The sequence below is a fragment of the Amaranthus tricolor genome, chromosome 8, assembly GCF_026212465.1.
Source record: "Amaranthus tricolor cultivar Red isolate AtriRed21 chromosome 8, ASM2621246v1, whole genome shotgun sequence".
NCBI lineage: Eukaryota > Viridiplantae > Streptophyta > Magnoliopsida > Caryophyllales > Amaranthaceae > Amaranthus > Amaranthus tricolor.
This window is the reverse complement of record NC_080054.1, coordinates 21,956,484-21,982,267: the sequence shown is the minus strand read 5'-3', so window position 1 is coordinate 21,982,267 and position 25,784 is coordinate 21,956,484. Positions and strand designations below refer to the sequence as shown.

The 25,784-nt window shown below is 36.7% G+C and overlaps 1 protein-coding gene across 2 annotated transcripts in view; it reads right to left on the bottom strand.

Moving 5' to 3' along the window:
- LOC130820175 (uncharacterized) overlaps positions 1-25,784 on the bottom strand; it is a 50,461-nt gene that overhangs the window by 8,799 nt on the left and 15,878 nt on the right. For both annotated transcript variants that reach the window (XM_057685442.1, XM_057685443.1), the window contains 14 exons: positions 22,212-22,856; positions 20,272-20,668; positions 20,076-20,203; positions 16,861-17,031; positions 16,241-16,453; positions 13,342-13,890; positions 13,163-13,222; positions 12,705-13,033; positions 6,632-7,040; positions 4,775-5,197; positions 3,582-3,698; positions 3,376-3,497; positions 2,564-3,287; positions 2,136-2,390 (listed from right to left, as the gene is read on the bottom strand). In XM_057685442.1, coding sequence (XP_057541425.1) covers positions 2,136-2,390; positions 2,564-3,287; positions 3,376-3,497; positions 3,582-3,698; positions 4,775-5,197; positions 6,632-7,040; positions 12,705-13,033; positions 13,163-13,222; positions 13,342-13,890; positions 16,241-16,453; positions 16,861-17,031; positions 20,076-20,203; positions 20,272-20,668; positions 22,212-22,856 — 4,542 coding nt within the window. The remainder of the gene's footprint in view (positions 1-2,135; positions 2,391-2,563; positions 3,288-3,375; positions 3,498-3,581; positions 3,699-4,774; positions 5,198-6,631; positions 7,041-12,704; positions 13,034-13,162; positions 13,223-13,341; positions 13,891-16,240; positions 16,454-16,860; positions 17,032-20,075; positions 20,204-20,271; positions 20,669-22,211; positions 22,857-25,784) is intronic.

Sequence of the window (25,784 nt, the reverse complement as noted above, 5' to 3'; positions counted from 1 at the left end):
AAGGTGGAAGATTTAAGATCTATTAGCCTAACTACTAGTTATTACAAGATCCTTAGCAAAGTTTTCGCCACTAGATTACAAATAGTTGCGTTAAATACTCTGTCAAGCAAAGTGCTTTTGTAGGGAATCGACTCTTTTTAGATATGATTCTAGTTGCTTGTGAAACTGTGCAGCATATGAGATCAAAAGAGAAAAAGGTATTGTTTTCAAACTTCTTTGTGAAAGCATTTGATAGGGTAAATCGTGGCTTTTCAATCAGAGTTCAAGAAAATAAAGGTTTGGGGGACATATGGCGCAGATGGGTTAAAGGTGTCTAGATTCCTTATGTTCTCAGTTGTAGTGAATGGTAGATATACCGAGCGAATGATTAAAAACGCCTAAGAGTCTTAGGCAAGGAGATGTTCTATTCTCTTTATTATTTTGCATGGTAGCTTATGTATGAATTCGAGAAGAGTTGGTAAAGGATTGTTGAGGGAGTCAAGGAAGGTAGAGATAAATTTGATAAGTTAAATACCTATTACTTTAATAAACAAGAGGAAGTACGAGAAATAAACTAATAAGTTCTAAATTTGATAAGTTAATTAACAAGACAGAAGTAAGAAATTCACATAGATCGATTTTAATCACGCATTTGATCCGTATTCTATAAATAATGAGTAACAATTGATGTCCATATGCTAATTGGGTGGTTCTAGATATCCTAGACCTTTAGTTAGACAACTTACAACTATAAACTTGAATTCTTTCAATAGTTTAGTTACCAATCAAATCTCTTATTATTTTATTTCCTACTGTGTAACCATCTAGAATTTAGTAATCTACATTAATTGAAGTTTTCTTGTGTTCGATCGCCATCTACACATACACCGTGCACTTGAGCTTATATAAAATATCTTATCACATATTTTGCCAAAAGACTGATACCTCTTGATTAGGGATGGAAAAATAGGCGGGCGGGTACGGGTACTCTTTCCCCCATACCCATACTCGCCTAAAAATTCTACCCGCATACGCACGCCAGCCCACGTGGGTATATGCCCAATACCAACCCCGCCCAATTTACCCATCTCTTACCCACGTCATCCCCACCCAATTTACCCATCTCTTACCCGCCTCATCCCCGCCCATACCCACCTCATTACTAATTGAATTTTATAGAAAAAAGCATTACTAAAACACTTAAAAATCAAAATTACATTCAAACAAGAAAGCAATTAATCAAATTCTTGCAAAATGACAAATGAAATGGAACTGTTTTAACAATGGGGGAAACTGATGAGGAAATGCAAATGAAAAGGCAAGCACATAGTCCCTACTATAAAATTTTGCGACAGAATTTTATTAGATACTTGCAATTAATATATAAATTAGGCTGTAATTAAATTTTCGAATTCATTCAGTCAAATTAATTATTTAAAAGTAATTTTTTATAAGTTACTATATGGGCATTAAGGAGGGGCTATGGGACGGGGCGGGTGGATATGGGGCGGGTAAGATCTCATACCCACCACCTACCCACTACCTATGGTGGGTTGGACTATTCATACCCATACCCACCCACTACCCACCAAAGTCACACCTATACCCCAACTGGAGCGGGTGTGGTGCGAAACTATCATACATGGCATACTCATAGGGTCTTAAATGATGTAAAAGAATAAAAGTTAGTTAGAGTTGTATTTTAGGTGGTTATGTTAGTTAGTCTTTTAATAGCCTTTATTCTTGTTTGTATTTCGCATCCCATCTCTTATAAATAGAGGGGAGTATGGGATGTTTTGAGGAGGAAATCTCTAGAGAGAGAAGTGCAAACACATAGGAGTATTTGGGAGACTCGAATGTCCCATACTTAGGAGTGTTTGGGAGACTCAAACGTCCCATAGTATCGTTCTTGGATTCATTAATAAAGTCAGTTTTTGTTACTATATTGGCTGATCTATTACAGAAACCCACTAAATTATACCCATCAGCCATCCCTACTCTTGATTACACAGCCAAGTCTACAGGTAGCTTTAGAGAATGTCAAAGAAGCTACTTAGGAATTATTTATAGAAAACCAAACATAAAATATAAGAATAGTGGTAAAGATGCTCAAATGTGCAAAAGGTTTCAATGGGGTAGCAAATGGAAACACATACCTTCAAGAAAGATTCTGCCAAAATTTTTGCAATACTTGTAGCTGGTAGGGGATGAGATTGTACCAGAAGTCTCGCTTCATCAAAAGAATCTTGTGCTTTAAGCGAAAGCAGCTGTAGTAACTCAGTTGGCTGCTTCTCAAAAGCTTCCACAAATGGAATACTCAAGATATTAGCAGCCTTCACAACTGCAAATATTCTCTTGCACAGACCACGTCCACGACCTTGAGATAATATGTCGGACAAATTCTCTAATACCTAACATTCCAAAAAAAGAGCTTAATCAACTTCACATAAAAAAAAATGAATGCTAAACCGTAAAATATTTTTAAATATGTAAATGAATAATGGAGAGAAAACTTATGAAGCTACTTTAAATAATATAAATATTCACAAGAAAACATTAGTGAGGTTAACATATATTCAAGGACCTGGAGTGGATCAAAGAGAGGATCTTCAGTTGGCAAGATATATGACTGAATAAGAGAACGCAAATCCTCATCCAGCAGAGAGAAGGATTGCTTCTGCAGAGGTGTTGACAGTACTGCAATTTTTAGGGCAGCTTCTACAATTTTCAACTCAAAAGGCGAGTCACCAGATGAAAGCTTTTGCTGCAGCTGCTTGGCAGCAGTAATTTGTCCGAATTCCAATAACGAAAGAACAGCCCTTTCAAGCTCTGCAGGTCCGATTCTCTCTTCCCAACTAGAAAAAGAAGCATCAAGTCTCAGGTTTTCATGCTGAGAGTCATATCCGAAGTCAGGGACAGAACTTTCATCAGCAGCAACACTCCTGTCATTGATCTCAACCATGGCCCGTCTAGATGAGACATATGGTTTATTCCTTCGTTTAATCTTTGTGCTCCCAGTTGTAGCTGATATGCCAGCATCCCAAGTCTGCGAGCTCTTGTGATGCAAATTATTATTTTCTCTAACATTCCCTTTCTCAGACACCCTACTCTTCATATTTATATGGCTATCCATTTTCATGACAACATTTGCAGTTTGGTCAACAATATTGGAACTTTTTCCAGACATCTGATCTTGACTAGATCCGGTTAAACTAGAAACTTGTTCATTCTTCTTTTGGGCTTCAGATTCTACAGCTAGAAGCCAAACTCGGGTCTCAATTTCTCTTAAGAGATGAAGTGGACATACTCTGACAGATGTATGAGGCAAAGTAAGAATTTGGCTTAAATTGAAGACAGTTGAGCAATAGAAACTTGAGACTTGAGAGTGAGACTTACGGGTTGGATTGAGTAAAAATCCCACTTAGCCATTGTAGAGAAAGTAATAACATCCCATGGAGCTCTCTTGGTGGAAGTTCTTTCTCGACAGCCTCAGCATGTTTGAGAAAAAACAATCCAGCCTGAACAGACAGAACCATTAACAAACCTTCACAAGTTCAAACTCAAGGTGCCCTATAAATGAGGATTCTATGCATAAAATTTACCTTTAATGCAGGAAATGAATGTCTTTCGAACAGGGTTTGACAATGGCGCCATAAAGCAACTCTCTCTTCAGGCACATCCCAAAGAAACTCCTTCCACTCAGTAACCATTGATTCCGCCTACATGGAAACCAAAGGGATAATCTTACAAAATGAAGGTAAAATTTTTAGATAAAAAATTATTTGAGCATTCAAAATATCTTTTATAATCTTATTTCCATTCTAAAAATCTGCATTGCGATGCTGAAGAAAACTACATATAAGAAAGCCTGACTGTTATATACTGTCAATTGTAGCCTTGATCAACATAGAGAAATAAACTACAAAAAAAAACTAAGTTGCATTCAATTTTAGAGAAAATAAATAACAGCCTTGACCCTATTTAGTTCGAAATTGGGATATAGGGTTTCGGTATTGTTGTTCAAAAAGCCTAATATAAAATATTAATCATAACTATCTAATTTACCCTATTATCTCCCGTATTTTTATAGTAGCTCAAACTCTATCTTATCTCCAAGCCATTTTTATCTTTATAATTATGTTCTACTATTCACGATCTTAATCAATAATTACACACTTTTTTAAAACTAGGCTTGAATAGCAAATATCATTCATCAGTCAATCTTATTTTATAATTTTTGCCAAATGTGTAAAGGAAAACACAATCAAGTACGATATTGTTTGATTTGTCTTAATGCATATTTTTATTATATTAACTTTTGATAATTTTTAATTATGTTCATTTAAAGATATTTATGTTTAAATAGTGCATTGAATAGTGTGAAAATTGAAAGTGTAGTCATTATAAAATAGTGCATTGGATAGTGTGAAAATTGAAAGTGTATTTTTTTGAGTGCATGCTTAAAGACTTGACGACATATCCACACAAACCATGCATATAAGAATGTATGTTGTAGCATCCGACAATTAAATTGATCCACAAAAGCCAAGCATACAACAAAAGTTTCACACGTTCTCCCTCCACACCATGATTTTGTAACACTTACCATTTTTTGGTCCCACCCAAATTTGCAAAATTTATATTTAACGACAGTTTTTCTCTCTATCTCTCACCTCCCCACTCATTTGATTCCACAAATTCCCCTTCTCCTTAGAAAAAGGTACCCAGCGCAAGTGTTGTACTGTTAAAAATTAGGGGACGAAACTAAAATATAAAAAAATTGGGAAAATGTTACCTGTCTCTCAGTAACATGGTGAACCGAAGAATTCCATGGTGTGCCACTAGCCTCCAACTGACTAGCCCAGTTGCGAGCTTGTTCCCAGTAACCATTATTTTCAAGTGCTGTTAGGAGAGAAGCATCATCCAGAGACTCATTTCCTAGTTGAAGATCCTCATGCTTCCTTAGAGCAGGCTCTGCCAAATTAATTTTCCAGTACAGACGTCGATAATATGCAGCAGCAGATCCTCCATCAGCAAAGTCGGTAGAAGCAAGGAGTTGTAGCAAGCATCTTTTTTCATAAGGTGAAGGGCATGTCGAAAGAATAGCATCAGCAGCTTTCACGGCAGTCGAACTTATCCATGACGCCTCTTCTTTAATTCGGATTGAAAATGACCCCAAATGTGCGGAAGCATCAGAAATACGCATCTGTGAAAATGCCTGTAATGAATGAAATGATGATCTTTAATGTTTAAGATGCTGGAAGACCAAAAGTCCATTAACGTATAAGGTATAACAATCCTTATTAACCTATATGGGTGTCTTTGGATAGAGAAGGTTTCCCTTTTAGAAAGCTATGTTTACCAGTTTCATTTTCAGCAGTGTTTCCTTGGGTAGACATAGTTTCCTTATAAGTGGAAAACGAAATTCATTAAAGGTAGGAAGGCCATAATACCAGTTACCTACTTTCCTCTTTTTCTAGTCTCCATCCCCCATTCGCATTTTCTGAATTTTTCAAGCATTCAGTTTCCTTGAAATAAAATTTTAGCCTAAGATGCTTCCCAACAAAAAGAAAGCCTAACGTATTAAAAAGTGGGTCAATGCAAAGACAACCAGTCCCACAACTATTGCTTCCGTTTTCTCACTCATCATACCGATATAAAATCATCATCATATACATATAAGTAACCAACTCCTTTTTCTAGAGAGTGCATATTTGGAATCCTGCTTATTCTCAGTTAACCTTGTAAGAAAACAAATCATAATTCTCCCATTCGTTAACAAACACATTCCATCTGTGTTGTCGGTCATTTGCCATTTAAGGACATGACTGTGTGGGTCTTTTAGTTAGAAAGAAAAGACAGGATCTTTTTGAATACATTTCAGTTCTTCCAAGCTAGCACATCAGTGATAGGTGCCATTCTAGTTCATCTATCACTCTATCAGTATCTTTAGAAAAAATGACAAAAGCTATACGTAGCTCAAATGGAAAACCCTTAGGGAAGCATTACGAAAAAAAAAAAAAAAAACTTATTTTTAGCACAATCATTAATCAATTTAAAAATTAGTTGAGAGAAAGGATGGTTATTTAATCAATTTTATCACTCACAGGAGCTCTTTGTAGCACAAAAGGAACAAATAATATAAACCCATAGTAACAAAGCTAAAGTAGAGGGAGGAGATTGAATTAAAAGATCATCCAGTTAAACATTTCAGAAAACATAACAGATTGATATGGTCACAAATAAAAGAAAAGCCATTGAAATTTAACATTAAATGCAGTAAATAACTCAATTCAGAGAAGCCATGAATTAAATGCATACAAAAGCTTTTTAGTGTTTTACAATAATGATCTAATTCATGATACACAGATACAACTAATAGAGAGTATACCTATGAAACTAATGCAGAAAAAATATAAAAAGACGTGCATTGAGCATTTACTTAAAACAGCAAACTAGATAGTATTCTGGTCTAAAATCTTCAACAGAATGACAATGAGATATAATAAGAGAAAATGCACATCAATTTGCACATGAAAAAGCAAAATTCTCCATCAAATAAACAAATACACATCAAATAAATCACAGCAATAAATTCAAGAAAACAAAAAATAACTTATTTGTCTTACAAATAAAACTTAAGTTAACAAACCTGAAGAGCACGTATGAATGGTAACAAAGGGCAAGAGGGAAGAAACATTTCAAAAGCTTTCAGCAAAGGAAGGAACTGGTTTTGTTGACACAGCACAGCAACCAATTTAGGTAAAGATATGGACCAGTCATCTGAATTTGTCATCAATTTGGCATCTATGTTACTGCTGGATTCCTTCAATTCTTTAATAATTGATTTTCCCGGACCATATGAGGGGCTATGCATAGTGGTAGTAAGGGAATCCACTAACAAGTGATCCAAGAACCTCCGACGCTTCGGGCTTTTCCGATTATAATGGAAAGCAGAGACTCTATCACTAGCTGATAGGGAATTTGAAGCCTCCACAGCCGCTCCAACATTATTTGCTATAATAGATGCAATTTGATTCTCTCTAATCGATGAAAGCTCCCTATAACAAGAACATCAGTAACAAATTAAAAAACCTGAAAATATTATCTTTAAAAAACAATGCAGTCTATAGGATCTGTAGACTAAACATTTGTCACTAGTCTCATTTAAGTAATAAAAGAAATTGTCAACAATACAAAGGCTATAAAACATTTACATAAAAATCTTCGCATACTGGATATTGCCTTGGAATCAAAAAAAATCTCCCTGGAAAATCAACTAAGCAGAAAATCAAAATATCAAGTAAATTCATGTTTGCATATACATCTTTCCGGGAAATAAGATAGTTTTATCTAGGGTATCTTTCCAAGGTGAGGGAAGAAGAGGGAAGATTAGTATATGACATAAAAAAAAATCAAAAAGCAGAAAACAGGATCAATGGCTTCACTATGAGTCATCGAAAAAAGGAAAAACTACAAGTCAACAAAGCATGACTTTATAATGTTCTATCATTTCAGGTTTAAAGGTTAAACATGTACAATCAATGATAATTATCAACTTAGGAAATACAAAAAAACTTGACTCAGACATTGTCTAAACATTAAGATTATTATTGAGATTTTAGAAAATCCTTGCATGAGATAATGTAGTATGATGTCAATGATCCACTTCGGCAGTTGAGATTGTTGATCGGATAAATTATTTCACTTCTGTTAGTATTAGCAACCAAAAGTACTTTCCAGATGTCAAAAGTACACTTCTATCAGCATTAGGTAATGTATTGCAGTCATGACAGCATGAAACATTGAATCACCTATGTTTTGCCATTTCTATTTCCAGCCCTTTCAAAATTTTGGAATCTTCTCATGATTGATTAAGTGTCGGCACCCAACAGTCTTTTTGAAACAACTACACTTTCCTTCAAGTCATGATCACTATCTGAAGCACCTCTAAACCAACATATGCCCCAAGACAAGAAGAAAATAAGAAATACTGGGCAACAGATCTGAGTCAGCTGACTACTATTCCAATATTCGATACTCCCATAAATATATTGTTATCACCAATTCAATCATCAGAAATGTGATAAGCGCACAAAATCTTATGCTATGACTGGAAATGTAAAACAGAAAGAAAGTAGAAGAAGAAGAGAGAGAAGTATGTATTAGAAGAAAGAAAAGAAGAACGTATTACAGCTACTGTTTTCGAGCACAATTGCTCCTACCGCAAGGTATTCTTACAGAATTCTTAGTATACTTAGCTATTGAATATTACCCTATATATAGAGTTAGATTGGCTGCTATGCCAGCTCATAGAAGATCTAACAAATTCATTTCTCTTATTCTAATATATGCTATAACAGAAATAGAAATGGTGATAGGTGGTGCTCCGGTGAAGATCCGTCATGCGGAGACAAAAGAGTTCACGCCAAAAATGGCTCATGAAGACCTTATCCCTATCAGAAAGGATGGACGAGGGAAATCCGTGGAGTCTAACAACCTCTTTAATGAACGCCTCAGCAACTAATGGGGCAGTGAAAGGATGTTTAAGGGCAATAAAGTGGGCATACTTAGTGAGCCTATCAACAACCACTAATACGGCGTCCTTGCCACGGGCTTTGGGTAACCCTTCAACGAAATCCATTGACACTTGTTCCCATACTTGGTTAGGGATGGGAAGGGGTTGGAGCAAACCTGCGGGTGAGTAGGAGGAGGATTTTTGTCTCTGACATACCTCACAAGACTTGACATACTCCACTACTTGTTTTTTCATACCCTCCCAGAACCAATCCTGTGCAAGGCGGTGATAGGTTTTGTGCTCTCCCAAATGACCCCCTGTAGGTGAATCATGATAGTGTTTTAGTAGGGTATGGGTAAATGGGGCGGATTTAGGCAACACAAATCTCCCTTTGTAAAACAATTTACCACCCTCAACTGAAAAACCTTGAAGTACTGTTTCGCCTTGCATAACCCGCTGTTTAATGGAACTTAAAAAAGGATCCTGGTCCACCAAAGTATTCACTGCCTCCCAATCCACCACATTATAACTACATATGGTGCCCAATATAACAGAGGTAGGTTCCCGCCTTGATAAAGCATCAGCAGCTTTATTGGTGACTCCGGGATTATAGAGTATGTCAAAGTCATACCCCATAATTTTAGTCAGCCATTTTTGGTACTCTGTTCCCACTTCCCGCTATTCTAACAAGAACTTGAGGCTGCTTTGGCCAGTGCGCACCATGAATTTTCGCCCAAACAAGTAATGGCGCCATTTTAAAATGACGAAAACAATGGCCATTAGTTCTTTCTCGTAGGTAGGTTTCAAACTTGCTCTTTTGCCCAAAGCTTTACTAAAGAAGGCCACTGGATGTTGTTCCTGGATTAACACAACACCAAGACCACAATTAGAAGCATCAGTCTCAATAAAAAACATTTTAGTGAAATCGCGTAAAGCAACGGGAGCTGTTGTCATAGCCTTTTTGAGGTTATTAAAGGTGGTGAGGGCTGCAGAATTCCACCCGAAAGAGTCTTTCCTGAGTTGATCGGTCAAGGGCTTAGCTATAACTTACGATAGTAAACCGTGAGGCCCAAAAAGCCCCTCAACTCTTTTAAACCAGTAGGTTATGGCCAGGATAGCATTGCCTCAACCTTATCCAAGTCCATCTTCACTCTAGTGCCTGTGATGATATGCCCTAAATAAGCAACTTGTGAAACGTCAAACTCACATTTACTCCTATTCGCCAACAGTGAATGAGTTTGAAGAGTTTCCAATACAGCAGCAAGATGAAATTTATGATCAGTGACCGACTTGCTGTAAACAAGTATGTCGTCAAAAAAAACAAGCACAAACTGACGGAGGTTAGGGTCTGAACACATCATTCATGAGAGCTTGAAATGTCGCTGGAGCATTTGCGAGACCGAAGGGCATTACTAAGAATACGTAGTGCCCTTTGTGAGTCCGTAAAGCTGTTTTTGCAACATCCTGCTCTCGCATTCTGATCTGGTGATAACCAGATTTTAGGTCTAGTTTTTGAGAAAACCTGAGCTCCGAAGTTCATCCAGCAGTTCATCAATGTTTGGAATCGGGTATTTGTCCGATACCGTCACCTTGTTCGAGGCCCAGTAATCGACACAAAATCGTCATGAGCCGTCTTTCTTTTTGGCTAGAATGACCGGGCTCGAGAAAGGGCTTGTTGAGGGCCGTATTATCTAGGCTTTGAGCATATCCCGTACCATCTTTTCGATCTTATTTTTTTGTATCTGGGGATACCTAAACGGTCTCACACTCACAGGGTTAACTCCTTTGAGAATTATGGCGTGGTCATGTGTACGGTATGGTGGTAGAGAGGTGGGCTCAAAGAATATGGCTTGGAATTTTTGTAGGGGGGGTCGTAGATAGGAGGGGGTTGAGTGTGGGTTTCTATGGATAGGGTAGTAATCTGGTTCACCTCAATGATCATGCCCTGTTTTTCCTTCCTCAATATTCGCTCCATCACCTTTAGAGATATCTTAGTGACCCCCAATGAAGGGTCTCCCCTTAACTCCACTAATTCCTCATTCTAGTAAAAGCGCATTAGTTGCTCTTTCCAATTGGTGGTAATTTCTCCTAACAATTCCCGCCATTGCAAGCCCATAATGACATCAGAACCCAATTCCAGAATCAAAAAATCGTCAATGCTACTCAAACCTTGTGTTCTGACCTCCAATTGTTTATAGTCTCCTTCCCCCCTGAATTCTTTCTCTATTCCCCAAAGTGACACCAAACTTAACATGTGAAGAATATGGGAGGTTCAGTTTGGTCACTTTGTTGAGTGAGATGAAGTTGTTTGTTGCTCCAGGATCAATCATTATAATAACCTCAGCTCCCTCAATAGTCATGGTTTTTAGGTTTATAAGACCCACTACCGAACTTAATGAAATGTCGGCCAAGGGACCTTCCTCCACCACTGGTTCGATTCCATACCCTCCATGATATCGATCGACTCATCATCTCCGCCATCCGACACCACCAACACACTGAGCTCTTTTCGGGAACATGCATGATTAGGTGACCATTTCTCGTTGCAAGTGAAACACAAGCCCTTTGCCCTTTTGTCGAGCATTTCACGATGGGTTAGGGTGACTCGGGGTCGTTGGGGATGGTGATTGGGTTGATTTGGATTGAAGGGAGTCCGACGAGGCATACTTTGTGGGTTTGGTTGTTGAAGGTTAGGGTGGTTGATTTGGGGTTAATTTGTTGATTCATGGGATGTATTGAAATATTTGGAGGGTGAATTATGAAAGTGGATTTGGGTGGGGTAATGAATTTTTCTTTGGACAAAATAGTCCTTAGTGGGTCCCTTGCTTTTATAAGCTTCTAGATGAAGCTTTTGGTCTATCCCCAAAGACCACGTCATTGCCTCCTTAAGAGTAATAAGGCCATGAACTGTGAGTTCTCTTCTCACATCTTCTTTTAACCCCTTTACAAATGAACCTAGAGAAAAAGGCTCATCAATCTTCCCTAAAGGAGTTGCACGCTCAACGAAATCCCGTTGATACTCGGCCACCGTTCCTATCTGTTGAAGTGTCATCCATTGCTCGTGGAGAGTTCCTTCTTCCATAAGTTTGAACCGCTCCAATAGGAGGGTTTTAAGTTCCTCCCAACGAGTGATAGGCTGTTGTTGATGTTCCCAATGGAACCATAACAAAGCAATGGAACCATAACAAAGCGTCGCCCTGTAAGCTTAGGACCGCCGACTCCATAATTTCGGTCTCAGTGAGCTTGTAGAAGGTCAAGTACCTCTCAGCTTGATATTTCCAGCCATCGGGGTTGTCTCCATCGAAGGTGGGTATATCTGATTGTTTCAATTTCCACCCTCTTTCTGTCAATTTGATCGTGGTTAAAGGTTGTAAGGGTTCGATTTGGTCATTTGGGATGATGGGAAGGCTTTCCCTACGGGAATTTGAGGTTTCTTCTCCAGCTAATTTCTCACAGTTTTTTGTAAGGTTTGGGTCATTTGGTTTAATTGGGTTGAGAGAGTTTCATTTTTTTGGTGATTTTGTGAAATCTCAAAACGGATTTTTTCTAATTCCGAGTTAATGACGGTGGGGGGTTTTGATATTTCAGTTTCAAGGGTTTCAATTCCCTGGGTAATTGTGGTGTTTGGCTGGATGAAAAAGCTCTGATACTAGATTTGCTATGACTGGAAATGTAAAACAGAAAGAAAGTAGAAGAAGAAGAAGAAGAGAGAGAACTATGTATCAGAAGAAAGAAAAGAAGAACGTATTACAGCTACTGTTTTCGAGCACAGTTCCTCCTACCTCAAGGTATTCTTACAGAATTCTTAGCATACTTAGCTATTGAATATTACCCTATATATAGTTAGATTGGCTGCTATGCCAGCTCATAGAAGATCTAGAAGATCTAACAAATTCATTTCTCTTATTCTAATATATGCTATAACAGAAATAGAAATGGAATATTTGTTGTTATAACAGATTGTCATAACAGAATGCTATTTTGTTGTTCCAGCACCCTCTATTCTGACATGTCACCCAATGCTCCTTTGTTAGTTTAGACCTCCTTTGGTATGTGAGCCACGGTTTTGCTTTAGTGAGAGGCATAGCATCTTATTTCCTTTTTCTTATTTAAAATAAAAAGAACAGACTTCAAATAAAACATAGTAGCAAGAACTTGGGACGTCATAATGTGATGCAATTATTGCTCGCACAAAGTCAGAAATTACCTTGCTGCAGTAATCTCCAGCCAGCAGGTTAAGCATGACAATGGAGTGACATCGGGAAAACATGAAGCAACCACAGCTAACAAAGACCAGCTCAATTCTTTGGCCCTTAAAAGAAGTGCCTTTCCGGATTCTTTTTGATTTTCACACATAGCTAAGATCTGAAAAAGTTCAGCAGATATACCAAATGTTTGATCTGGAAGTGAACATTCATTCCTATCTTTGGGAGAATCTGAACTAGAAGGCACGGTAGCCTTCTTCCATGACTGCATGCCTCTTAAAACTGTTAATATGTGTGTTCTAAGACATGGATCAGTAAACTCTTTTGCTGCCTGAAATGACAATCAAATGGAACAGAGAAAAGTCCATTATAACGAATTGATTCAAAATTTCCTCCATTAGATACCATGTGAAAGAAATCTCTTGACCCATGTCCAACCAAGAAAGAATGAGTCCCTTACCACTTGAATCACAGCATCAAATGGGTATCCACCAATCTGGGCCTCTGAGAGGAATCCAACCTATCACACAACAATACCATCAGCAAATAAAACAGAATAATCATCTTGCTTCCTATATGTGATAACTTTACATCTTCACTCCTCCAACTCCATTTCTGTATTAACAAGAAACTACATACCCAGTCATTGTCTCTTGCTAAGTAAGAAAGGTATACAGTGCTGAGAGGAATCTGGTGCATCTGGCAAAAAAACGTAACCAAATTCCAGCTCTGACTGGCAGCCTTCTGCTGAGATCTTAACTCATTTCCATCACCATTGCCACTCAACAACCATGACCCACAGGTTTGCTCACCAGAGTATACTAGAAGACTAGCCTTCTCCAGATGCTGAAGGACAAGCAATAGAGTGGGAGAAAGATGATTTGAAACAGGCTTCTCAGCATCCTCCTGCTTATTTACACATCCACCCTGGTGTAGGTAGTAGTCTGCCAGAGCTTGAGCAAGAGAATCTGTTATATTTACATCACAAGAAGCATGCAGTGTGGCACTGTTGGACAATAACTGTTTTTGTTGCATAATTTGGTTGGATCTGTAGAAGGAATGTACACGTCTTAACGCAGCAGCATCAACACGAAGTACACTAGCAGACAAACCACAAATTTCAAGCAGCAAAGCACATGAAGCAACCAGCACATAGTCTTGATAATGGGTTACAGCCAGCGGCACTACCTGAAACATGGTACGCAATGAAAAATATAACCATTGACTACAAGAAAATGAAAGCAGATAGAAATTCAAACAAGCCAAATGAATAGAAGTGTTTCTTTTAAAGAACTAAGTAGCGAACCAATAATAGACTCAATATCTTCAACTTCTTTTTTCAATCTTTACTTACAAATTCAGAGAAGTAAGAACAAGGCACCAAGCTAAGAAATCGATAAGAAATCCAACATACAACATCAGCAGAAAAAGTACAAATTTACATGGGTCCAGAGTCCCAACAACCCAATACAGCTAAATGGAAATGGGAGCAAAACCAAACAAGAACATCTCTTACTAATAGGGTGGCAATGAAGATGACAATGCAAAACTAAGGTGTATAGGCCATGCAATAAAAATGAGGTTGCTCCATTAAATAAATGGCCACTTATATCGAATCTTGAGCTTATTGTTCCTCAAAACACCCCTACGTAACAAATAATTTGAAATCATGGTGTAACAGCCATAATAAATTGTTATTCTAACATATTAGTCATTATAATCCTTTTTTAGTGTATACTTCTTCATGTTCATTTCATTTATCTCATTTCTCATTGCACAATTGCCGATCCACTAAATTAACCCTTAATATCTTTAATTGGACATAATTAAATTATCAAAATTGATATTTATAAAGTTTACAATGAGAGGAATCAAACAAGATATCTCTTGACTATATTATATCTTACAAATTATACAAACTAAGAATGATTAATGGGACATATAAAAAGAATAGGAGAGATTATTAAGTTAATATGTTGTTAGAGATAAAAGCTTTAATTTAAATATATGTTGTCGAAAACTTAAATTACAATGATATATAAACATTGTGATGTCAACAAAACGAAACATGACACCACAAGATCCTGCCGTGTCCCATCACATCACGATGGTAAACGCAATCGCGACATCCTCCGCGATTTTTATCTATTGTATAGACTATACAAGAACTTGGAAAGTTAATAATAGTCTGGACAATAATGGTGGGAAAAGAACCTGACCAAAAAATGAGCACAAATTATTTCTCATGTAGTCTTTTCTATGCCATCTGTAACTGATGCACAACTTAAAGCCTTGATGTCACCACTATTACTTGGAAGGTTAAAATTCCAAAATAGTTCGAAGCTTTTGCATAGGAAACTACAATGAAAAAACTCTACCGATGAAAATTGCAGTAACAGAGGTCAGACACAGTGTAATTTCTTTACGTTGGCATCATTGTCCAGCTAGCAAGAAATGAAAACCACTATCTTACACTACAGTTCAGTGCAAATCATAGAACCAACTCTTCTTTACCAAGAAACCAGCTGAGGGTGTCCACCCACTAGTTATTGAAGCACTTGTTGCAATCTCATTTGATTTCCTATAATATATATTTAAATTAACATCAAGTCATGTATGAGACCATTTCACCATGAGATGAGCCCATTAAATTAGTTCATTTCTCTAATTGATCACTTTAAGGGGGTGTTTGGTATGAACTTTTTAATACCAAGTAAGGGATTCAATTACCATTAATTCATATTTTTTGTTTGGTATAATATTAAGTTAACCCAATCCCTTTCTCGAGGGTAATAGATACCCTTATTTTGTTACCACCCATTTATGTCAAGTAACAAATGATGCTACTTTTGTTGGTGTTTCTGTGATCAAGTAAGTGTTCCCCTTATATATTGTTATACCAAACAACATATATCTACAATCCTTACTCTTACCCTTACTCCTCTTTATCATTTCCCTTTCCATTACATTTTATGTTTTCATACCAAACACCCCCTAAGATTGTAAGTGATCATTTAAGACAGTAAATGTATAATGGTACAATCCAAAAGAGATGGTCTCACCGTGAGACCATCTCAAATGAGAATTCGTGTTAAATTAGAGCTTACCTTTTAGAACCTAATATTCCCTCATATTCTTTTCATTTCTACTCATTTTTGCAAACTAACAGATGCTTATAGAACTGATAACAGTCAGATATTTAGCTTCTTGTAGAGGAAAAAATTCATAGCAGAAAAAAGAAATGTCTCTAGGATCACTTGGTCTTTATCAGGTAATCAAGCACGATTATGCAATCAAGGATTTTCTGGTCGTCTCTGACTGTAACATAAGCTTTGCAGTTACAAAATTGTTTATAAGAAACAGAAAGACGCATAGATTTGTGCAAATAGCAAAGCTGTCATAAACGAGAGAAACCAATTTCAATCGTAGTAACCTTAGAAAACTATTCATGATCATACACCCTAGTTTATTTCATATAAATAAGGTATACTAGTTTTTGCAATGACAGATCTCAAAATCAAGATAAAGGAGACATTACCGAGGAAAGAATAGACTCTTCGTTTTGAGTCAGTGGAGAAAGCAGCGTTTGAACATCTGATTGGACATTTGCTTGTCCACGAAGCGATGCACTAGAACGTCGTATATCAATGCCATCAGATTTTAGTTTTTGAACCCTAGAACTAAGAATTTGGTTGAATGCAGCCAATGCACGTCCTCGATGCAAGTGCTGCTCCACAGCAAATCCAGTTTCCTTACAGGTAAGAAAACCCAATATTAGACAGCCATCGTAAAAGAGAAAGGATAGACAAGAAATTCTTTCATTACAAAAATTCTCATTTCATCAGCTTTATACCCCAGTAAACAAGGAGCTTGTAGGCAAATCATTAAAGCTAATAAAGATGTCTGCCGGGTCACGAAGGTAGAATAGAAGAGTATCATAAGCTCACAGACATTCACAATCCCTGATTAGATTTCGGATAACACAACTGATGCTTGACACCGACAGATTTACTTGCCTAACATGACTAATGTATCTTTTGGCACATAAGAAAACATATTTAAGGAATAATAATACAGTTTTATAATTAGAACCATAAAAAAAATAAAAAAAAGACAAGGCATGAAAATTAAGAGATAAATCAGATAATCTCAGCTTACTTCTACAGAAGATGGATACAATTCCTGTTCAATTTGTTTCTGTATTGCTGTTTCCCAGGACAGTGCACTAATCTCAGAGTAGTCCTGAGCATTCATTAGAAATTCTATATCACGTTGCAGGTGCGCTTCTTCAGCTGTAAGACTTGTCATTGACTGCCATCCCAAGGGACCCTACATCAGCAACAGAAAAGATATGAGTTTTAGAAAGAGAGAGATGACACGCTCAGATCAAGAAGTCAGATTAACACATTTTATTCCAGCTACTAGACTTATAAGTTGTAACTGTAACATGTAAATTAGAACATCTTTCCAAAATGTGGCTAGTAGAAATAATGGGAATTCCTTACTATACGCTTCCTTCGTCCCATTTTAATCTTCCCTAAAAATGGGAAAAAAGCAAAGAGTTGGAAAGGAATGAGAACTTTTGCAAGATAATAAATGTGGGTCCTTCAGAGAAACCAAATGCGAGATTGTCCATATAATACTACCTCCGTTGTATAAAAAATGCAACACTTGAATCAAAATTCAAAATGCTTTTTCAAAAAAGTAAGAAGTGTATATTTGCAATATAATCATAGAGTGGGCCTGATGAGAAGTATAAGTGGGAGACATGTATGAAAAAAACAAGATTCCTAAAGTTTAGGATATAAAGAGGAACCTAAAGAGGAAACACAGACAAAGAACAAGGGACGGCAAGAGTACCACATATCTATTGGCTGAATTTCCTTTTTCTACAAAAAATCATATAATTAAATGAATGTACCGAGACAAAACATGACCATAAACGTTGAAAATGAAAGAGTCATCCACAGTATATAATCACTTGTTTATTGTTGCCACAACTACGATGGCTTTACCATGAGGGAGATTCCATCAAAGTCCCTAGTAAACAATCCCCAAAAAAAGAATTAGTACTTGTTAGGTCTAAGATAATATACCGAACAGGGAATGTTTAAGATATGACAATGAGTATGCTAATTTCTCATAAAAATACAAAGATACATAATTTTGAGGCTATAAGAAGGGAAAACGAATATGAAGACCTTGATTCTCTTTCAATTCGATTCCTAAAATTATGTTTTCTTCTTCAATTTGATGTACAGGATGTACGATGACCCCATACAACTCTTCACTAATATCACTAGTTGGACTGGGGACAAAAACTCTTACCGCAATAATCAAGCATAGTGAAAGTAACAACCTCATCCCCTTGAAATAATATAAATTACCATTACCCTCGATGCCAATAAGTAGTTCCCATCTAGATGAAGGTTAGGGAGTCAGATGTGTGCAATTTTACCCTTGTAATAACAATAAGGTAATCATTAAGTTACCATTGATGACAAACATCATTTGTAGCTTCACATAATAGGGCACACACATGATTTAGTGGGCCATTCCCCCCAAAAAATTAACCAATAAGGCCAAAATGCTTGAATCCACCACTCACCACTCTTCAGCCGTCGCCTCCAACCTATACTGCTACATCTAGGTGAGGGTTAGGGAGTCAGATGTGTGCAATTTTACCCTTGTAATAACAATGAGGTAATCTTTAAGTTACCATTGATGACAAACATCATTTGTAGCTTCACATAACAGGGCACACACATGATTTAGTGGGTCATTCCCCAAAAAAATTAACCAGTAAGGCCAAAATGCTCGAATCCACCACTCACCACTATTTAGCCGTCGCCTCCAACCTATACTGCTACCTACAAGCACCCACGCCCACAAGATATTCCCTACATCCATCACCCATTTTGGGAAGTGTTTCAAGCACTATAGAGAGAATGGAAACAAAAGAGCAATTTCAATATTTTCAATATAGTTCGGCTACTAATCATACCACAAAGAGCACACACAGCAAATCTATCATGTCATTTCATTCACTGAGGGCTGAGGGCTGAGGGCTTATAGCATTGACTTTTTCAAGATTCTAGTAAGTTATGACCAATTGATGGTCAGTTTTGGCAAGCACAAAATCTAGCTTGCACGTGGTTGAATTCGACCCTAAAATGGCTGGATTCCCAAAGAAACAAAGATTATAAGTTGCAGGCAAGCAGTAAGACATAATACGGCATGGTGTGACAGTGATAAGAACAACAATGAAGTTGAAGAAAGACACAGAATAGGTGGTAGTGGCACACTATGGGACTTATAGCGAGGAAAAGCAAAGGTGGGGGTGGTAAATTTAGTGCAAGTACAGGAGGAAAGTGAGAAGATATTTCCACAATTCAGAGTCGTCCAGAGGGCAGGCAACTACAATTCCCTTTCTTTTGTTTTAATTTAACTGAGATCGCTGGTGGAGGCAGGGGCAGAGGGAGGGGACTTCAGCCCCTCCAACATTAAAAGTTTTAGAAAGCATTCAGTACATTAGATGCTAAAGTGAATCCAGAGGTATTGTACATTATGCAAAGGTGTAAGTTTGAACCCCTGTCCATGCGTTTGAATATTGTGTTTACTTTTCCATTTTGTTACTTATCCAATGTGTGTTTTCCCTATTTCCTTTACAACAGCCCCACCAACCAAAAAGTCCAGGCCCATTGAATGTGATCTACATTTATCAATGCGACTTTGAGTTGAATATGCAATTCAAAGAAAAAAAAATTAGATCCCATACAATTTTGATGTTGAGTGTTAAAGAAAACAAGGCAGTACAGAGTAAAACTAATTATCCAAACAAAAGCCATTAACAATCATAAAAAAGAAAAAAAGTTCACAAATGTTCAAAGAGATTATTCACAACTTTGAGGATACAGATGCAGAAACAATAAATAAAAAATTACTGCAGCAACTAGTAATTGGTTTCCTTTCAATACAAACATTAACAAGGTATCCCCTTTCTTATTTATTTACCCTTATATTCCGTTCTTATATCATATTAGTTTCCATGAGGCAAAACAATCATCCCACAGAAACACGCATGATATGTAAATTTTCTACCTAAACCTTATTACCTGCTTAAGTAATATATCTAGTGAGCAGTAATAGTCAGTCCAACAAGAAGCAAACTCTCCATGCCACCGCCAAACAACCACCAACACTTGACATTCTCACTTGTCACCACAAATAAACTATAACATAAATCCTAAAACAAATGAGATTGTATTTATTAAATCTCCTTGTTCAAGAACATTCCCTCCAGGATCATCAAGCAAGGGAAACTGGTTCTATCACCAAACTAAACATTACCCTGAAGAGAAGCAGAAACTGACCTGAACAAAAAGTTGAATCAATCTCCGCAAATTCTTTGGAAACCAGCAAGGCAGCATTTGCAGAAGTGAGGTGTCATGTCCCGAAGAATAAAACACACTGTCCCGCCAGTTGATATAGGCCGACAAAGCTGGATTCAAAAATTATTAATGATGCTCTTATAGTAAACATAATTAAGGGGAATATGAAAAAATTTACCATTTCTCCCTTTGAAACCCATGTAGCTTTGAGTAGTATCATGCCCTAAACAAGCTCCCACAAGTGTGCACCATAGAGTAGGAAACTTTTGAAGAGCAGATCTCAGATTTTCCAGTGTACACTGGAAAGAATTACTGCTCCTCTTCACACTTCCAATGCTCAGGCAATTTTGTATTGGCATGGGAGCAAACATTAATGTGGCCAGAGCTGCCATTGACCATCCCGATTCAGCAATATCATCAACGGTCGAAATAATTTCATTAGCTTCCAAACTAGGAAGGCTACTGCCAGAAATTACATCACGCACTAAAAGTGCACGGGCATTAGAGAATGATGCATCGTATTCGCGTCCCTTAATCCTGGAAAAGAGCAGCCATTTTGCCCATTGACAATCACCCTGTCAGGAAGCACATTTAGTACATATTGATACATAAAATTTACAAGATAAGATGAAAATCAAACATAGAACCCCCTCCACAAACATAGACATACAGAGACCCACAAGAAGCAATGAGCTTTTTGAAAATTTTACCGGATAAAAGAAAAGCATAAGTTTGCGTAGGTAAAGAAGCAATGTATTGGAAATCTATTATCATTTTCCTTGCTTCTCTTATGATACACAAAGCAGACACATTCCAAGTATGTTTCTTTGGTTTGTTTTTGTTCCTTGGCACTCAAAACAATTCAAAAGACAGAATATTAAAACAAATATTCAAATGAACAATGGAACCACATACCCCTATCCACCAATAGATGATCAACCATAAACTTCAAATCAACTCCCCAAAAGCTACCATACAAGCAAAAGTTTAAAAAAAGTACGACACATAACCTTTTCTCCCCATATAACCATCTGTCTATTTCAATCAATCAATTACAATTTACGAGAACGAGAAGTAACAAAACATTACATCATGTTGTCGTTTGTTTGCACATAAGTTCCTAAGGAATCATTATTTTAGAATTCCTAGGAAGTTGATACTTTGGGTTCTATTGGTTAAGCAAAATAAACTACAACCATAGAAAATCTAAATCTAGGAAGCGTAAACATAGTGCAAACAAGGCCAGATCAGCGTATCGCGACTGAATTGTAAAGGTTTTTGAGTTTACTACAACCAAAATATAGACCGCTTTGACCGCAAAATCATTTGTATTGACGGTGAAATCCATTTCTCTACTGTTACTGCGACCATATTTTTGCACTATATACTTCATAGGATTTTTAATTTAATAACCATACCCACCCTTGGTAATGAGCAATCCTAGAAATTTAAAATTATTGAGTTGCATACAAAGAGTTATAGAAAATTCATATGAGTTTAGCAAAGGAAATAAATTCATAGGAACTAAGACTTCTAATGGGAATTTACTTCCCATGTCAAACAAATGACCTCCAATTATACTAAACATTCACCCTTGTTGGAAATTTATTCACGTATTTCTTCATTCATTGATTTTTTCAGCATTTTTTTCTCCAGAAAAATTCATCATTTGAATTATCAGTTCACCTATTTTACAGTTGCTGATGCTGCTGTTTATTGTTGGACTATATATATTTTAAAATCGATTTCAAGAAGCTCCACAGCCTGGGAGCAAAGAACACAAACTATAAGAAGTACTACTTTTAAATCAAAGTCAAATCCTTCCATTTATTTTTCTTACGTCAACTATTGCATACGCAAGGTGTGTACATTGTTTAATGAATTACAGCAGAACATTGATACCTATAGGAGAGCAGTAAAATATGATGTGTTAGGAAGTCACAAATTAAATTGACACATCACGCATTTCACTTTACAAGGAAAAGAATTTTGAAACCCAGGAGAGAAAGATAAAGCATATTCAAGTACTCCCCCCCCCCCCCCCCCCCCCCCCGCGCGGTTGGCAGCCCAAACGAACTAATTTAATACTTCTATATAATACCAAAACATAAAACTTACAGTAGCTTCCTCGAATACATTGGTGGTGTCACTGTCCAGAGCCAACTTGTGATGATCAAGATAAAGGTCTAAGAAATATGACAGGTTATATTGCACAGAGTAATGCACAATAAGTTTGTGGAAGGCTAGCTCAGTATTTGGGTGCAATGCTCCAACAATTTCAGAATCCTGAATGGCTGAGTGATGCAAAGATCCATCTGAAGTGAACATCACATTTGCTCCATCGAGAAAGCCACATTGGGCCAACAAAAAGACTACTTCTCCTGCTTGATCCCAATATTCCTTGAGGAAAATGAATCTTTTGGCAAGCTCCGTTCCAATCAGCACTCTCATCCATGACGAGCACATTTCATATGCTAATGAATTAAAAATTCTAACATTTGGAATGCCTATACAAACTGCATCTAATTCATCTGGGGGGTAAGCATAGCTGCCATAATCTGGGAAGTCCATCCTGCACCTGATTGACGGGGCAGATTGCAAACTATCCAAACTGATGAGGAGACAACCTTCAGCTAAAAACGAGCTTGGAACCATGCACAGAAGTTTAGATACTTCCTCCCAATCATTGTGACAAACATGGTACTCAAATTGTGATTCCCACATTACATGAACACCCAACAGAAAAGGTTGATCCAGTAAAATCTACACAACAAGATAACAGACAATTCCATGTTACTTGTTTCTTACTATGCGTATCATGTCAATTTCAGCTCTATAAAGCTAATTAGGAAAAGAAAAACAAGATGAAAACATAAGTAACACCAACAGCAACTTCTTCCATATGGAGAAAATGCAGTAAGGTAGAAAGAGTTGCCACAAAATAGCAATGTATATACTACATTCAGATGAAGATAGTACAATGCATAGATTAGATATTTATGAATATCGTGATCAGGCAGATCCATAGTGCAAAAACAAGACCGCAAAGCAACCAAGTACAACTTGAAAGTTGAAAGGGAACAATGTTTTCCGAAAAAGCAACCATATTCATTCAGAATTAGAAAGGAGTGTTGACGAAAACTTGAAAGCACAATATTCCCCGATTGTTTAGAATTCAAGACTCACAATATTGATTCAGGATTCAGGATTCAGGAAAAAAGCCACAATATTACAGAGACAAGTAGAGAAAAAGAAAAGGCAGTCACTGAATACATTCTAGTCAGAAAAGACATAATTTCAGCTAATGTAACAGAATTTACAAGAGCTAAAGATCACCATCTCTGCAAATTACCTTTCTCAACGACCGTGACAGGTTAAAAAAACCATGGGACTTTTATTCACAATGAGAACCAAAAAGAAAAAGAATATTCACATCAGGTGTATAAGCATCTAATACAACAATAACTACATTCAATTATCCCCAAATCCTGTAAATAGCTACCACCAAGTCGGGTTAGGGGGTTGGTTTTTAACATTAGAAGTTTATGCATCTATGTTGCACAACTATAATCAAAGACAATGTAACCCACCATTTAGAATTCAAGATGGATCATAATTTCATTTTGGGTCAGTCAAATTCAACATTAAGGCGAACGCAACCAGGTCTACAAAGTTTCAGATTAACACCATCTCAAGGTATAATTACCACAAAGGCCCAAAACTACAGTCAATAACAGTTAACTCCCAATTTAAGGTTCATCAATGGATCTACCAATTAATGCTCATCAATATGAATTTCAAAAGAGATCCTACTTCGCCAAAAGTACACTTTGAGAGTTACACGGCTAAAGCATCTTTGTTACTAGCCCTTCCATTGAAATATGACATTTAATTACTTACCAAAAAATAAAAAGTACATCTGATTTCTTAAATTACTATGTCATTAATGAAATTTCAGCTAATGGAAATGTTGTTTCTAGCATTCTAAAACTTGTAGTTGGCTAGTCATCTTACTCCTTTTTCCAATTGTACAAGAGAGAGTAACAGTGATGGATTGGAGTCCATTGCAATTTATGAGACTTGTCCTACATTGGTTATGTGGGAAACAAATGAGGGGTTCATAGATTAAAGGGGATCTATCACATCATACCTACTAGGCAAATCTTTTGGGAAAAGATATCCCGTCAAATCTATAAGAATGGTAATAGAGCCGACTTGAAAATATGGCTGGTGACCTAGAATAAGCGAATTAGGGCCATGTAGATGGAACAAATGAGGACATTTGGTCTTATAGGGGATTGATTGTAATGGATTCAAGTCCATTGCAAATTATGGCACTTGTTCCACATTGATTGTAGTTTACATATCAAATTGGCTCTCTTACCTACGAGGCTAATCTTTTGAGATGAGCTCCCGTTTGAGCTATAATTGTAGCAAAGTACTGAAATTAGCTCTACTTTAAGAAAAAAAAAGTCTGGATAAACAAGGCTCTTATTTAGGCGATTGATACCATTAACCGTAGAATAAAAACTCGTGTGTTCCGTGACGGCCGTTATGTAACATGTTTGAGAGTTGCTGCAAAGTTAAATACCGCACAGCACATAAATTGTCACTATCAAACTGTTGCATTGACCATTACGTAATGTGTAACATCCAATATTTTACCATTACACTGTTATTTATTGAGAATAGGTTATAGAAAAACTTCTTCTAACATCAACTTCTTCTAACATGTCCCTAAATTGTAGAAAAAGTTCTTCGAACATCTCCACGTTAAAATTTTATTAATACTCAATAACTTTAATTATAACAAATCCCTTAGGTTATAGTTATTATAATTTTAATCATAAACAAAGTACGTCATATGGTGAAATCATATTAGTAATGGGCATATTATTGCATTATGATAGTTCAACCACAAAAATGCAAACATAAATTCAGAATTCTCCTTATGTGATTGTTTTTTTTAAGATGTCACACCGCGTTGACAATTATTTGCGTTATTACTCTGTTATAACCGTCATCTTTAACAACACGACCGTTTCCACAAATGCATCAGCGATCGCATTTTTTTTTTTCCATGTTATAAACTAAAAATAAATTACTCTATTTACAATTCATTGAGTTTGACTGTATGGAGGAGAGAGAGGATTTGATCAACTTTTCTTGCAATGCAATTTTGCACGAGACTTATGGGCTATACTTTCAAATTTTGGAGGTAAGTTCTGGATCGCTTCAAATAAAATAGATGACTTTCTTAATACATTCTATTGTGGTCTAGGGTATATAACGGAGACTTTAAGTCATTATGGAGGTGTGTAAGCTATGCGACCTTATGGTCGATTTGGCTAGAAAGAAACAAAAGAACATTTTGTGATTGATTTCTACCGTCGGATATCATTTGAAACAAGGTGAAATTCCAATGGGTTAAGGGTAATGGCTTTTTGAACATTATTTTAATGATTTACATAGAAGTTAATGAAGTGTCTTGTAGTAGCTTGTGTTTGGTTTTTTTTTTTTTTTTGGTTGGGGGGGAGGGGTTCCATAATCCCTATTGTTGTACCATTTTTTTTTTTTTGCTAGATTTATATAATTTTTCTTATCAAAAAAATTATTTGAGTTTGATCTCCAACCAACTCCCCCCTCCCAAATCCCAACCCACACACACAAAAACAAGGGATCATATTCTGT